Source organism: Monopterus albus, unplaced genomic scaffold (assembly GCF_001952655.1).
Source record: "Monopterus albus unplaced genomic scaffold, M_albus_1.0 scaffold38.1, whole genome shotgun sequence".
In the NCBI taxonomy this organism is placed as follows: domain Eukaryota; kingdom Metazoa; phylum Chordata; class Actinopteri; order Synbranchiformes; family Synbranchidae; genus Monopterus; species Monopterus albus.
Window position 1 is genome coordinate 4,175,876 of NW_018127918.1, and position 17,055 is coordinate 4,192,930.

At 40.1% G+C, this 17,055-nt stretch overlaps 1 protein-coding gene and 1 long non-coding RNA gene across 5 annotated transcripts; one reads left to right on the forward strand and one right to left on the reverse strand.

The window, feature by feature from the left end:
* Positions 1 to 934: 934 nt before the first annotated feature.
* Positions 935 to 9,067, forward strand: orai2 (ORAI calcium release-activated calcium modulator 2). Its single transcript, XM_020598658.1, has 3 exons — positions 935 to 1,288; positions 5,383 to 5,618; positions 7,208 to 9,067. Exons 2-3 carry the CDS (start codon positions 5,388 to 5,390, stop codon positions 7,778 to 7,780), a joined length of 804 nt encoding a protein of 267 aa, XP_020454314.1. The 5' UTR covers positions 935 to 1,288; positions 5,383 to 5,387; the 3' UTR covers positions 7,781 to 9,067.
* Positions 9,068 to 12,866: 3,799 nt separating this feature from the next.
* Positions 12,867 to 14,213, reverse strand: LOC109959186 (uncharacterized). Of its 4 annotated transcripts, XR_002274792.1 has the most exons (4): positions 14,120 to 14,213; positions 13,809 to 13,941; positions 13,247 to 13,323; positions 12,867 to 13,092 (listed from the first exon to the last, which is right to left on the reverse strand). It is a non-coding gene; the product is annotated as an uncharacterized LOC109959186 (long non-coding RNA). The 4 variants fall into 4 exon arrangements; XR_002274790.1 differs by lacking the exon at positions 14,120 to 14,213 and having other exon boundaries at positions 12,867 to 12,977; positions 13,809 to 14,107; XR_002274789.1 differs by lacking the exon at positions 14,120 to 14,213 and having other exon boundaries at positions 13,809 to 14,107.
* Positions 14,214 to 17,055: the final 2,842 nt, after the last annotated feature.

Genomic DNA, 17,055 nt, shown 5'->3' on the forward strand with positions numbered 1-17,055 from the left:
TAGAATATATATATCAACTAAAAAAACAATACTAGAACAATAAAACCTAAGCAAGAATAAAACACAAATTTCCAAAATGGGAGCAATAAAAACTTCTATGTCAAGATACAAATAGCCTCAAGGCCGGTCCGTGGCATAGGCGGTATAGGCAAATGCTAAGGGCGCCGTACATCCAGGGGGCGCCAGAAATGGAGGAAGAAAAAAGTGTTTTGAATGTGCAATTGCTTTATTTAAATAAAAGAATGTCCAAGACAACGCTATTACGTTTCTTATGAGTATATACACTAGCAGTGGAATTTACTGCGATGCAACAGGGCGCCACCTGAAATCTTGCCTAGGGCGCCAAATTGGTTAGGGCCGGTCCTGATGCTACATTTTGATTTCCAATATATTCTCCATTTTCTCCTTATGAATTGTGTAATGTGGTATAATTTGTCTGCATATCTTATAGAATAAGGCTGGTGATGTTTTGCATATAATCTTAATTCACAAAAGACACCTTTATCTATGTGTGTAATAGTGAACTACACTAGTGGCCTGTTTCATTGTGAAATAATTTTTTACTATTAATGAAGTTTAAGTGTAATTGATGCACTTATATTGAGATTGCAACAGTAATGATTCAGGGTTGTGCTGGGGTAGATTAAGTTCAGATTTTAACCAGGCGATGTTTTCAATAACTGATGTCATGTGGGATTGGTAAGGGGTGCTGTTGATATGTCTACAGGTGTTGGGACAAAATAGGAAGAAATAAAAGAAATAGGGCGAAAAGGATTACATTTCATTTACTGTAACATGTAGCCGATTGTTATTGATTCATCTGCATATCACCATTCCTTTCACTTCAAAAGTTATCAAAGATTGATATTTGGACAGGTGTGCCCAAACGTTTACACATAATTGTCTGAAAACTTTCTGTGCTTTTATTTTGAAAGCAACACGCCCAACCGGAAAAGTTTTTTTTTTTTTTGAGGAACTTGCGCTTTAGTCGCTCAGAGCAGGTTTGTGGTCCGAATAGAGAAAGCCGATGTCGTATGAGTTGGCAGTCGGGAATATCGCTACTCAGGCGTGCTAATTATGGCAGAAAGTAGTAACATTAGTTCAGACCCTAGTTCAACTGCTGGAGCGGAAAGGAGGCAGTAGTGATAAGCGCAAATCTAAAGGGGAAGTGGTTCTCGCAAAACACTCGGAGTAGTCTTGACTGTGTTCGTCTGTTGTGTTGTGCAACGTGAACAAAACGCCTTCTTGGAGTTTGTTTCGCGAATTCAAAAGGTACCTCGGCAGACAGGTAAGATGTGGAGACTTTTCAAACTCAAAACTACATCAGAGACGAGCAACCCTGTTAGGAAAGATGTTAGCTAACAAAGTTAGCTAGCTAGAGGAACCAGTCTCAAACTGTTGGAATATTGTGCCACTTTTAGTAACGTCACTGCATATAATCATAACCAGTGGCCATGCTTTTATTCTGATTTATCCACCGGTACCCTTCAGATTAATGTCGGCATTTTTCTTTCTCCGGCTTGACAGCAATTGCAGGCAGCGTGGTAGACTAGCTCTCTGTTAGCTAAACTCGGTAACCGAAGCCGCTAACTCACCACTGTTCTAAATATACACAAGAACTGCACTCCGCTGCTGAGCTGTGACCCTGCGGAGATCGTAGGGAGTAGGGGGGACTGTGTGCATAAGTCTCACTTTTGTCTCTTGCATAATGCATCAATTAACTTAAACCTCGTCCACTTGGACACACAGCTGTTTTTGAAGTTCTGACCACCACGCACTTTTATTTTTCTAATTTATTTTGAATGTGGTAAACTGTAGTCATATTACAGTGAATGCAGCAGTTACCGCGTTCGTTGCGTTTTTGCTTCGATGGTTAATATGCAAGTTTGTAGAAACTCGGAACACCAGTGGTTTGCGTTTGTAGCAGAGATGAACGAGTAGTGGGGGCGCTGAGCTGTCCAAGCTTAATGTACAAGGATCTCTAATATGTGTGGTAGGGCTGCAACAGCCTCCTGGCGATTTTCTCAACTAATTGAACTGTTTGGTCTTTAAATGGCCATCACTGCTTCTTAGACACTATATGTCTGATCAAAATATTCAGTTTGCATTTGTACAGAGAAACACGGGGCATCCTTGCATTATATGAGTGACAGCAAGGCACTTCTTTTAGATTTCATCATTATAGTAAATGACTCTGCTGATTAATCACTTAATAAAATATTGGTTAATTTTCTATCAATCAATCAATGGAATAATCGTTTCAGCTCTAGTATATGGACACTAGTTCATCCATTGTTAAATATTCTTGTCAAGATTGCTGATTGCTTATTCTAAACATGAACATCAATATGCTGGCCTAACAAGCTCTCTGCACTTCTCTTGTATTTCTGCTTATTCACTTTTGGAACTTGGCTGCATCCTCAAGCCATTAGTGAGGCTGTCCCTGGTGCTGCTGTGGTGTGGCTCATAGTCAGCATTTCACTTCCTCTCATGGATGGTGCTCATGTCAGGCTGCCGTTTTAGGCCAGTTGTGTCCTACTGTACCAGACTGGGAAAACTGATTATTATGTGTTTAACATGCTCATAACTTTAGGGATGTGTGCCCAGCTGCAGAAGATATCTGAATAGTTTGACAGTTATGTAGTTCATACTTTATTCCATAGAGAGAAACTTGCCTCTTTGACATGGAGTGTTTGTCCTGAAACAGGAAACAGCCCCCCCCAAACCGTTGCTGTGCCGTCGGAAACACATTATTGTCAAAAATACCACTGTATCCTGCAGAATTAGGATTTCCTATCATTGGGGCACTAGGAGGCCCAAACTAACTGCCCCAGACCAACAGTGGACAGGGATATACAGCGTTTCCATTAGGTTTACAGCTTCTTCTTTCTTTTCTTGTATAGACCTGTTCTATAGGAAAGATAACCTTAAATGATTTCTGTTGTGATCTGATGCTAATTAGAAAATTAACTTGACCTTCGGAGGGGAGGCTCGTATAATGGTAGGGGAAACACTGGCTAAAAGCAAAGCAAAACAAGGAAAGGCCTCGATAGCTGCTGCTGCTGCTATGTGCGGCTGCCATGTTGATACAGGGTCACAGTGCCTAACACATGTCTGCCCACAGATTCATAATTCACTGAATTCATTTTAGTCTATTTTTGCAGTGCTTTGGTTTGTTACAGATCCAGAGCACTTCATGTAGATAGAAACACTAATGTTTCTATGACACAATATTTAAGATGATCTTGCCCTTACATAGTTCTGTCTTGCTTACATGCCACAGTTCTTTTACAAAATTATGTTTCTAGTGAGTCATTAATGGAAACTATCCTTTCGTACAGTCCTCAAAGCAAAAGGGCCATTGCCAAAGTTTATGCAAAACTCTCAGAATGTTCTGAAACTGTTTGTACTACACGCTTGAGAATGGCCTGGCAAGATGACCTTAATATGGAGATGAGGGGAACTGTTGCACATTAATTACACATTTGTGCTTATGCAGCCAACATGGAGGTGACACTTTGTCATGTTATAAACATTTTAAAGAAGGATTAATTGAGAAATTCAGCATGTTAGCAACAGTAAAATATTGTAGTGTAATGTTATTTCCTGTTGCATGGTTTTGCAGAGTCTTTAAATACAACATCCAAAAGCAGCATAGTGTTTTCTACTTTGTGAAGTGGCCAGAACTTCTCCTGCGGTGGTGGTGGGAGAGAAAACATGTGATGTATTTGAAATAATAGACTGAAATGTCATGACAAATGCAGCAGATGTGCGTGGAGTGATAGGGTTCTGTAAATAATGTTTTCTACATAAAGAGTTCTCTAAATAATTAATGTGAAATAATACGTGTACTCTTTATGTAGAGAACTCTATGTAGAAAACATGAGAACATTATCTACAGAACTCTTTATAAGCACATTATATGTTAGAAAATAGTTGCTGAAAACATGTAAAAAGACAGAACTGCATAATTCTGAAGGTTTAGTGCCAAGTCATTATGAGAAGCTACTGGTAGAGACGTAATGATACGAAAATTTAACAGCACGATTATAGTGACCACAGTTATCAATATTGTCATGATACTTACAATGGGATGAAAATGTTCAAAAAGTACTTGCACTAATGTCTGTGCTCATATCGAGTAAAACCAAATGTAAGCATAAAACTCTGCCACTAATGTCTGTGCTCATATCGAGTGCCCCTAAAACCAAATGTAAGCATAAAACTCTGCACGCTCTAGTTTTTATAATATTAGTGTTGGGGGGCGGCGTTATGTTAAGGATGGCTCCAGTGTGTCACAGAGCCATGCTTTATGCCCCGCCTGGAAAACCCTGGACTCAGAAATGATGAATAACCGTTTAACGGTCTAAACTCCACAATTCAGTGCTAAACATTTCTCTTTTCCTGTTTTCAGCAACGGTTTTCTAACATGTAAAATATGTTTAAAAACAAATCACTGATTTTGCTTTACCTTGACTTTAATGAGATGAAGTTTGTTAAATCTACTGTATACATTATAACGTTCATTCAAATATGCAGACAGTGCATAGGATGAAGTGCAAGGACGTTGATGCGTAACAGATCAAAATACAGTGTTTTCATGTCTTAACTCTGTCAGCTGTAGGGTGTGTTTATGACTTCTGAGTTGAAGAGGTTTCATTACACTTACTGTGAAAGAGGAAAAAGCAATAGAGTTGCTTTATTTTTGAAACCATCTTTATTGATGGTTCTTCCTGTTTCTGGCACAGCTTTCACTCACACAACTCCTCTGGCTCTTTACTAGCAGCATGTTGGAGCCAAACATTGTTGTCACTGATGAAGTTCGTGCCCTTCAAAGAAGTTCACTCTGGGTTGTGGGAATGTTTGTGCCTTTCCCTTTTTTAAAGGGCAGAGTTATGGCTGAATATGAACAGAAATGTGGAGCTACAGTGTGATGGGTTGAAGGAAACATGGCACGGATCGTATTCTGTAACTAAAAATACTAAGCTGGAATGCTGTTATATGTAGTTTGTATTCTTTTTAGCTTTCGCATCAGAAGTGGAGAATTAGGATTTGACTTAAAAATGCTATCTACAAAAAAATTCTCTACTGCAGTTACTACATTTGTACCAAAGAGGAGGTGATTTAAAATTAGTAAAGTGTGCCTTCAGGGACAGGAGTTGGCAGACTATCTTAGGTTATAAATGCTGTGTTATGTGGCACGGGTCCACACCTGTAGACTTGTCCCTATAAAAATAATGGCTTTATTGAGACACAGTAGGATGTTTAGGTCAGACTATAGTGCACCAGCATTGATAAGTTGGGACTCTCTTAAATTGCATACATGTAGATGTAATATGATTGTTGCAGCTATAACACGACTGTCGCCTTACTACCCACCAGGTGTCATGAGCAGTGAGTTGAATGTTCCCATGGGTTCCCCAGCACCAGGGGTCTCAGAGAGGGCTCCAGATGGCAGGGGGATGGACTACAGGGACTGGGTGCGGCGCAGTTACCTGGAACTGGTGAGCTCCAACCACCATTCAGTGCAAGCCCTGTCCTGGCGGAAACTCTACCTGAGCCGTGCCAAGCTGAAGGCCTCCAGCAGGACCTCTGCACTGCTCTCTGGCTTTGCAATGGTAAGTCAGATTCCCCTTTCTGACCAGCTTCAGTGCAACAGAGTTTTGTAAGGAACCTGGCTGCTTGTTTTACAGTTCACCTATTGACAGTATATAACAGATGGACGACCAGTCACCACTTCCCTCCAAAAATGACCTAAAATGCCATGAATGCAGAAGCTGCCATCTAGGTATATTGCAATCAGATTTGCAAAATAGTGACCAAGCTGATGAGTGACATTTCACTAATCAAAGCTGTCAGTTTATTGAAACTACACCCCTTTTTATATCATGAAATAACTTGTTAAAAAACAACCTTGCCAGAAACAGTGGCGGGCCGTCAGGGCCAGCAAGGCCTTCTCTGCTGGCCTAAACACTATTAGAAGCACTGACCTACATTTACAACCGAAATTCTAATATTTGTTCCATGAAATTGTATTAATTTATTCACAACAATCTGTTCTCTTCATTTCGTAGTATTTCTCTTGGCTGCACCGCTTCCAGTACGTGTATGTGGATGTTAGATTTTTTGTCCAATCAGATTTCAGCCTCTGTGTTGCCATGTCAATCTAATCTGCCCAGGGCCTTCAGAATCAGAAGTGCTGGCCCATGTAACTTAAACTATATTAGCAATGGGACTGTTTCTTTAGCCAATCAGATTTCAAATTCGCCTCACAGGGCCAGCTAGCTGGCCCACAATGATGTCAGCATTTTTCTGTCCTCTGATTGGTTGGTCAGAGCAAAACTAGAACAGGGCTTACGATGGAACTGAAACGCAGAGATCACAGTTGCGGTTGTAGTGTAGAGGTTTTGGAGTTGTCTTAACTGGGTTTCTTGCTTTAGTAAAAACGGTATTCACCCTCAATACGCTAAATACCTCTCTCTCTCTGTAATGCCACACTTTATTACAGAAAGATGGCCACTTATAAACACAGTGTGATAATAGCTACCAAATATGGCAGAAGTCACTTTTGGGAAAAATTTGATTTGTGCATTGTTTTTTAATTTGGCTCATGTCCTGTCTGCTAACATGGAGGAGGTGGGATTTATGACCTGTACTGCAAACAGGGTGTGACTGACTTGTGAGAGCTGTCATCCATCTTTTATACAATCAGTCTATCACTTTTTTTTTTTTAAGATTCTGACTGATTACTTTCCAAGAAACTGATGGTTGAATGGAAATGCGGTTGTGGTCAGGAACTGGTTTTAAATTGTTTGCACTGTTAAGATGTCATTGTTGGCTGGTTACTGGCAACCTTAAAGCTTGGAGTTTACCTTCTGGATTAAATATTGTCAGCTAAACTATCCTTCAGTTGCTTGAACATCCTTATGCTGTTTTCAATTAACACACATGGAACGTCAACTTGCAAAACCTTGGCCACCCAAAGTATCATCACAGCTCTGTCACTGGTGGCTCGTGTACTTGAATCGTCGTGCCAAGGACAGGATCTCTAATATGTGAAACATGCTGGTCCGAACAGGGTTAAGGTTACCTCTGGACATCATAGGGGATAGAAAATGGCTTTGTTTACATGCACAGCATCTTTGTGTGGCTTGTCATGTACACAGATGTATAGAAACTTTGTTATTCCTGTCTCTGTTTGTGATAGGTGGCCATGGTGGAGGTGCAGCTGGAGATGGAGTACAGTTACCCTCGTGTGCTGCTCATTGCCTTCAGTGTATGCACCACCGTGCTGGTGGCAGTGCACCTCTTCGCTCTGCTGATCAGCACCTGCATTCTGCCCAACGTGGAGGCCGTCAGCAACATTCACAACTTAAACTCTGTTAGCGAGTCACCCCATGAACGCATGCACAACTACATTGAGCTGGCCTGGGGCTTCTCCACAGCTCTGGGCATCTTGCTGTTTTTAGCAGAGGTGGTGCTCCTCTGCTGGATCAAGTTCTTGCCCGTAGACTCTGGCGCAGTCAAAAAGGCAACTACCTGCAGTCCCACAACAGACACCCCAACCATATCCCCTGCACCACAGAACAGCGGGTGGCAGGCTGCACTGGCCTCCACAATCATCATGGTCCCAGTGGGGGTGATTTTTGTGGTGTTTACCATACACTTCTATCGCTCTCTGGTGCGCCATAAGACGGAGCGACACCACCAAGAGATTGAGGAGCTACACAAAATTAAGGTGCAGCTGGATGGCCAGGAGAGAGGCCTCCAGTCTGTGTGACAACAGCTTTAAGAACTTCTCTTTTTATTGCATATTTATCAAGTCCTATTTATCTCCTATTTATCCAGTTGCATTGTACGACCTTTGCAGTGTGTTGTAGATCTCTGTATTGGTTGAGGATAATGTAAAAAGGTTTACAAAGAAAGGGCTATTAATTTCTGTGCCATTTTTTGGGTCATGGTTGTAGTTTCATGGTATGGGTGGGTAATAATGTCACCACTTTGGATCACGATTCTATTTGAGGCCAATGAATCTCTTAACCTGTTACTTCTCGCCTTACCTCCTACTAGCAAACAGCAACGTACAAATTATTTAGAATAATTTTAGCCAATGGTGGACTTACCTTTCCAGAGAAATTTCAGCCAGGAACTTAAGCTAATTACCATTAATGCCATAATGTAAATGTAACATGGCTATTGTTGATCCTGCTCTCTGTGCTCAGTCAAAGATAACTTGTAAATAGGGATTTAAAAAGATTTGGATTACTTAGGATTCAGATCCTGTAAACTGATTTCAGACCCCAACCCTATCACGTGGTCAGCACAGGCCTAAACCTGCTCCTCAGTCACAGAGTTTACAGTTCATTTTTATGTAAAGAATTGAATCATGCATGACAGTGCGAGCAACTTGGTGCATGTTTCACTCCATTGTGACTGAGGGCATTTCTATACACTGTGAGAAATCAGTCAAACTGTAAAGTCTTAAAAATGTTGCATACTTGCCAAATAGAAGTGCGGTTCGCGTCACTGTGTTTTACATCCAAAATCTCATGCAAGCCTTGAAAATTTTCATTTTATTTCTTCAATTTGCTTTTACTGTCTTTGTACAGAAAGTCAATTGTGCAAACTGATGCTGCTTAAATGTGAATATGTTACTGTCTAAATCTGGTTCTGCCTTACTGAATTGCCTTTTATGGCTTACTGTTTTGCTAAAAGGTAATAAAATAATACAGGCCGAGCTTTTGCTGAAATGTAGCATGACACCAAGTGTAAACGGTGAGTTGGATCAAGAGTCATAGGGCTGGCAAAAAGGTCAGACTTGTGAAGAGATTAGAACACGTAATCAGCAGTTTACATACTAAATAGTTTATATAAGTGGTTTAACTGAAAGAGTCAGATGTTACAGTTACTTGGACGAAGTCAGAGTATGTTACTATGCTTAAAAAGTACAAATGTACCAACCTGTTACCACATTCCAAATAAGACTGACCAACGTGTTGCTCGGTCGTTTGTTTCTTGCTTCTCAGAAGAGAAAGTGCACTTGTAGTTTAGCAGTAACACTGAGTCTCTGCTGTAGTTCGTCTCAGAGACAGCTTTGTCTCATGTGGATAGGGACTTTTTAAATGATTACTGTGGATGGAGATAAAGAGTTGAAATTACCAGCTACAAACTTCAAAAATAAAAAGATAAAAAAAATTTGTGTCCGGTGTGTCTAACATTCAAATGCAAGTTCCATGTTTTATAAAAAGTAAAGATAGTCGTGTGCCAAAACAGACACTGTCCTACTCTTGTCATGTTAACTGCAGTGACCTTACCTGCAGCTATTCCAAAAGACCCATGGAGAGTCATGATCAAACTGACTCACGGCCATAGGAGGAAAATCTAAATGAGATGTACAATATATACACTCACCGGCCACTTTCTTAGGTACACCTGTACAATCATTTTCATTTAGGTGTCTTTTTGTCCCTAGCCTCATGCATGAGGGTCAGAATAATAGGAACACCTCTGAATATAGTGTAGTCCAGTACAACAGCACCTTTAACTATCACCTCCATAGCATAATTGAACTTGCACATTTGTGACCATTTCACTAAAAACATTTTGAGCTTCATAAACACATGTTAAGGTGGAAATGTTGCATTGAATTGTATACCTAATAAAGTGGCCAGTGAGTGAACAAAATATTGGCCAACATTTTCTTAGTTAAAAATTCCATCACCAACTTGGAAGCAGCTAACCTTATTACTCCACAGTACAGCACATCATGCATCTCTTGAAGCACTTAGTCCTTGACAAAGTTAAGTAAAGAACCAATAAACCAACTGCTGAAGGACTATTCAAGTTTTACCTGCTGCCTTCCATCTACAAACTCACAGCTGCAAAGTGAGAAAACTGAGCCTTAATGTCGCTGGTGTGGGGAGAGTTCTTATATTTGCAAAAACCACCTAAATGACATACTCAAAACAGCCGTAGCTGCTGAAGCACACCAACTATAAGAATAAATAAGACCTTGCCAGAAAGGGAAGAATCAAAGACAAATCTCTAACCCTCTAAATATTCAGACCCTTCATTTGATACTGGTAAAACCTGAGGGACAGAAGAATGCAGCCAAATACAGGAACATCCTTGAGGAAAGTTCTATGGTTTCGCTTTGTCCTCATGGGTGTTTAAGTGTATAGTGACAGGTAGTAATGGTTCAAAACTGATTGCACAACACGTGTGCAAAACATAGTCATAATTTCTGAAGCTATTGCGTCTATATACAGTCACAGGCCACTTTACTAGGTACATCTGTCCAACTGTATGCAACACTTCCACCTTAACATCTGTGTTTATGAAGCTGAAAATGTTTGCTTTGGTGGAATTTGCATACATGTATAAGTTAAATTGTGTTTATTATTGAGGACATAGTTCAGTGTGTTGCAGTGGACTACATTATAGGTGTGTCTATATTTTTTTGTCCTCAGCTACATACATGAAGGAATTCTGACCAATGACATTCCCACCGATCAGGTAAAACATTACAGCCACCGACAGGTGAAGTGAATAACAGTGATGAGCTCGTTACAGCCACCTGTCAGTGGGTGGAGTTTATAAAGCAGCAAGACAACAGCGTCCAAAGGACAGATGGTGAAGTGGGGACAGGGTCACGGACGGTCACTGGTGATGAGGTTGACTTTCTGTAGATATTTTGCAAGTAACTTTTAGTGTATCGCGTTTTTCGTGTATGTAGATGCTTAGCTGTTATTCTGAGGTAAAATAGTTGAATAAATGTGTAATTTCGTGTTCATGTAGGATACTTTATCTAGTGTTAGTGAGGATTAAATGTTGGCGTGTAACGTTAGCAAAACTCTGCTAGCAAGAAGCCTTTCGGGCTGAAGACAAACCAGGCGTGTGTCCTGTAATTAGCTCCATGTGTGGTTAGCCTTCCGGTACGCTATTGTTTAGCTTTAGCATGTTGCTTTTAACGAGATTAATTGTTAAAACTTGCTTCTAGGAAGTTTTGCCATGACTGTAACTAGTCACCTATCCTGGCTCTGTAGTGTTACATATTGAATATATCTGGACTGGATTAACATTAGCACCCTCATGTCTTAAACACCCAAGTTCACTATTTAGAGGACACTGGTCTTTGACACAGATGTCTTTCTTTTAGTGGAGAAACCTTTTAGACAATTACATGAGCATAGTTTTTCTGCCTCATCTGTATAAGATGGAGCCTCATTTAGATTTAAGTCCAGACAAACCATCAGCTGTCAGTCATTATTACTGAACGGCCCAAAAAGCCTGTTTTGTTTAAATGAAGATATTTAAAATGTCAGCAGGCTTTGACAGTGGAAGCAATGCCAGGATTTAATGATATCAAACATCAGTAACTTCACGTTGAAGAATGGTGTCCTGTTAACAGTGGAGAATTTCATGTCTAAATCTAGATTACTAAAGGTCTTTGAGTATCTGGAAATGAAGACTAACTGGAGGATGACTTGTATAAAGCTGCAAGTAATGGAGTCTTTTTTTGATGAGGTTAACAAAGGGAAACCACACATGTGAAGTTGATTCACTGCTCAGTGCCTATTAGGTTGGATGTTGTGTAGAAAATGCTAGACATGCTGGTCAAAGACATTTCACTATCCTTTTTTCATCATATCTATATTTGTGACACTTGTCTTATTCTACTCCTGTAATGCCTCCTGTTCTACTTTCAAGGTGACAGACCTGCTGAGTACCTCAACTCCAGAACTTGGGAGGTGCCCAGTGAAGAAGAAAACCCAAATGTTGTGGGCTCGCACTACAAACCTCCAGACAATTCTGATGGTGTGTAAATTGTTCAGACCACTGTGAAATGTTGCATTAAATTATTGCTGTGAATAGCTTCTTGGTGAAATTTAACATTCCTTCACTTTGGTATTGTTTAAATGTGGAACCTTTTTACAATAGTGGTGCTTTACAGCTACAGTTTAAATTGCTGATTAAGATCAAACTTGCATGCCCTGTTTCATAAATTGAGGGTAAACAAAGGAATTAAAATGAATGTTCCTTGTGGGTTTGATAGCAGTGAACCCGGCAGAAGGATGTCAGCAGTAATTCAGAGATGGCATTTCAATGGGTGGTGAGATGACATCTTGTATCTTCAGTTTTCCCCATGATTTTGTCTAAATGGATAATGTTGACTTGAACTTTGCGGTGTCCATTTTGTGCCTGTGTATATGAAAGGATGTTCACTGCTAAGGTACAAATGTGCCTGCTAAAGCCTTTTCTTCAAAATAAAGCAAACCTATCAAAAGCAAAACATGACGGGTTGAATATATATATAGAGCACATCATGCTTTAAACTCAAGCTTTTTCCATTTCCCCCTTTAGGCAATCCTTAACCAGATGTCCTTTTGTGGCCAGACAAGCAGCAGCATTGAGGGCATGCACACAGATGGGAAAAGTTGGTTTATAAATGCACCATTTATTGAAATCAAAGCTTTACAAATTTTTTTTCTGCAGCCACTACATCCCAGCCAGCTGCTGAAGCTTTGGCTAAGATAGGAAATCTCTGCTTTGATGGACCTGCCAGTAGAGTACATCAGATTTTTCTCCATGCTGTTACTGAATGTGCCTGGACCAAAACTTCAGCAGCATTTAAAGGATACTTTGTGTGGAGTGACTTCCAGGTCCTTCAACAGTGTTCTAGTCCTGTCAATAAAAGCTATTAAAACTTGAACTTGTTGTACTTTTAATGTGTAAGATCAGGCACTGGTTTGAGTCTTGGTTCTTCACTGCATCTAGTGAGCCAGTGCCCTTTAAAAGAGGGGAAAATGGTGAAACGAAGCATAGATTTCTTTTTAAGACATGTTTGACTTTTTGGCCTTGTTCTGGGCCCTGTTCTTGTTTTCAATAAGGCTCTTACAAATCTTTTAATATCAATATGAGGTACTGATTCAGTTCTTCACTGTACTCAGCATGATCCACATCTGGGAAAATGGTCCCTGTGACGGAAAACAAACATTTCATTAATGATTACAGTGAGGCACAAGTTGCTTTACACACTCACCTCAATGTCCTGAGGGTTGACAGGAATAAGTCTTCCCAGTTGTCCCGATCCTGGATTCAAGACAGGCTGTGCAGTGTGTTTAAATATCAAACTTCTACAAGGTGGTAGTAGTGACTGTAGTAAAGTTGTAGGCTTTAAGTGAAAAGCCTAATTAATAGTTTAACCTACTGCCAAGTGCACATAAGTTGTCAAAAACAAGATTACCTGGACGTAAAGTCAGGTTTCTTTGCAGCACCAAGGAAGAACTCCAGAGCCATGGATGCCCCGAACCTGTGACAGAGCTGAAAGCAATGGTCACTATTATGACTATTTGCCACAAAGTTTTTACTAAAGCAATACAGGCTCTGAACTTTTGGTTTAAGGCACAACACCAAAGCTTCATTATCACAGTAAGTGAAACGTACACCACAGCTCATTCTGACCCTGTGTACAAACGTGGTGGATACAAATGCAGAGTGAAAGCACATAAAGACACTAATATGCACATCTTACAGCTGTCTTAAAACACCATACATCAAACTAGGAAGTTTGTCAGTGGAAAACATGGATCAGATTGGAACAAAGAATGAAATGTATACAATTACATTGTGCTCCATGTTAGTTTTAAAAAAAATGTCATTCAATGTCATTCCAATTTATATCAATCTCAAACACTTCTGAAATTAGATTGTCAGGAAAAAAGAGCTGAGAAATTACAGTCTGACCTGAACCTATCAGTACTAGTATAGTACTCTCACTTGAACTACAACTTTAGAATGTTTTTCACCTCATCAACTTGATTTTGATGTCCCTATGTAGGAGTGACAAGGGCCCAGAACACTGTCGGTCCTCCTCGTATATCACGCCCGAAACTATTTAAGCTGTGCGAGTCCCATATTCTAGTCTGTGTGTTCTGTGGCCTATTGAAAGATACATGGGGTGAGTTAGTCCTATAATGTTTGTCCTACTTATAACAATTACTCTTATCACAGAAACCTGTACAAACTAACAGTGACTTATTTTTGGTAATTTAGGTATATTTCCCTGCTAATGCCTTTGCACCATTATTTAAGAACATTTTGAATGTAGCACATTTACCTGTAACAGGACATCTCAGTAAAAAGACGCCACCGGTTTGGACCTCACCGGGTCTTCATCAGGGCGGAAACATACAGGTGCAAACAATTTGTTAGGTTTCCGTGCTGAAGGACAGAACTTAACCTCATAAGCAGTATTGACCTCATAAAGCAAATGTCACTGAATCATATTTCACTTTATCCTACAATAAATTGTATTAAATAAGCTTCTGTTAATTTTGAAAATGTGTTAGCTTATTTATGCAGGCATTGTAAAAATTCTGAACGTTAAAAATGTGTTACTCTAACTTAGAATAAGTTAAGCTAGATAAAGTAACCCACTTGAAAGAAAAAAAAAACATTTGGAGAACTGTGTTAACAGCGAAGCATCTCCGCGTTGACTACATACGAAACATGAAATGTTTACTGTGATCCACCTGAGTAGCAGAACAGCCTTGGGTCATCTTGAATCTCCCCTACAACCGAACTTACAGAACAACCACCGGAGACTAATTTATAAAACCCAGCTACCACCTGATTGGCCAATTTCACTTTGCTCTGTGATTGGACTGTTACTTCTTCTTCTGTTGTTCAATGGCGGTTGGCAAACAGCTTTACGTGCATTACCGCCACCTTCTAGACTGGAGTCAACGGTTTAAGCATATCAGGTGATGTGTATTTGTGTAATAAGGGAGGGCATGGCCTAAGGAGATCAATACCCTATATCAAGGTGTAATTATTAGGCAGCTTCTTATTGTTAGGTAAAATGGGTCAAAAAAAGAGACTTAACTGACTGAACAGTCATTACTGAAAACAGTGGTGGCTATATTGGTCACTGATTTTTTTTTTTTTTTTTTTTATGTTCATTTGTAAATTTGAGTTATTCTCACTTTAACAGATGAAAATAAGTAAAATTTTCATTTTTCATTTAGTTGCGAAATAATTCTGCACACTAACAGATGCCCAATAAATGTATACACACAGACATTCACCTAAGAAAGCCAAAACCTCACTTTTACTTTCTTAAATATGCAGGTTTAAGGTTTATTAACATTTTGGATTGACCAAGAGCATTGTAATTGTTCAATAATAAAATTAATCCTCAAAAATGCAACTTGCCTAATAATTGTGCACACAGTGTATGTTAAAATAACATTTGACCACTGGTTCTGTCAAATGTGTGGAGACCAAAACAAACCTCACAATGAACTCTGAGTTAGTACTCTGAGAAGATTCCTGTCTTTCATCAACACATGGGAATATAATTCTTACTGATGCAACTAAATGAAAAACGAAAGATGTCCCATCTCACTTGTTTATTGTCATCTGTTAAAGTGAGAATAATGCATTCAAAATTTACAAATAAATATTTGACATAAAAAAAACAACAAAAAAACAACCTGTGACCAATATAGCCACTGTTCTTTTCAATAACAGTCATAAGCCTTTCATTCATGGAGTCTGTCAGTTCCTTGATCTGTTGACAATCCACTTTTTGTGCAGCAGCAAGCACAGCCTCCCAGACGCTGTTCAGAGAGGTGTACTGTTTTCCTTTACTGTAAATCTCCTGTTTAAGAAGGACCCACAAATTCTCAATAGGTAGGTTACAGTTCTGGAATATGACAGCACTGGAGGATAATGTCTTTCTTCTCAAATCTTTGGCAGTTCATTTGTCTTTATTTTCTCAACACGTTTATTGCGACCCTGTTGACTATTTGCAACATAACATTTGATGGTTCTGTGATCATGCCCCAATATCTTAATTTCAAGAGTGCCACTCCCTCTCAAAGACTTTTCACATTTTTTGACTTTTCACAGTCAGTTAAGTCTCTTTTTGGCCCATTTTGATCGAGGAAAAGAAGCTGCCTAATAATTATGCACATCTTGAAATAGGGTGTTAATCTGGCTCCCAGCATCTGGGAGGCTGTGCTTGCTACTGTACAACAAGTGGATTGTCAACAGATCAAGGAACTGACAGACTCCATGAATGGAAGGCTTATGACTGTTAATGTGATAGGTCACATCACTGGCAGAGACAAAGCAGCCTACAGGAGGGAGGTGGCCAGACTGGTGTCATGGTGCAAGGACAATAATCTCACCCTCAACACGGACAAGATGAAGGAGATGATAGTGGACATGAGGAAGGAGAGGAGAGCTCATCGGCCGCTGCTCATCTGGGGGCTCGAGGTGAAGAGGGTGAGCAGCTTCAAATACCTGGGCGTCCACATCAGTGAGGACCTCACCTGGACACATAACACCACACAGCTGGTCAAGAAGGCCCAACGGTGGCTGTACTTCCTGAGGAGGCTGAGGAGGTTTGGCATGTCGCCTAGGATGCTCATCATGCATCATTGAGAGCATCTTGACCAGCTGCATCATCAAGAGCATCTTGACCAGCTGCATCACTGTCTGGTATGGCAGCACTACTGCTATGGACCGCAAGTGCCTGCAGAGAGTGGTAAAGATCACCAGGACTCCACTGACCTCTCTGCAGAGCAGGGTGCGTAGGAAAGCTACCTCCATCCTCAAACACCCCACCCACCCCAGCACGGACTGTTCACTTCTCTGCCCTCTGGCCGGAGGTTCAGAAGTGTGAAATGCAGGACCTCCAGACTGAAAAAGCCTTTCTTTCCCTCTGCCATCAGACTCCTAAACAGCTGAGGAGTTTATTACCAGGAAAACGTGATGTACTGTCGACCTGTACTGTTTACATTCTTAGTTTGCACATGCATAATTGCACAATGACTGTTGACTGCTGCACATGCAGCATACATTTTCTATTATATTCTTATATATTTTTGTTATATTTCTGCATTTGCTGCTTAAAGTGCCTTAGATTTTGTGTTACTTATTTATCAACTTTATATTTCATTTGTATTTTGTGGCATTCATGTGTACGGCAAAGTAAGAATTTCATTGTACAGGGAAACACGTTTCCTAACTGTGCATATGACAAAT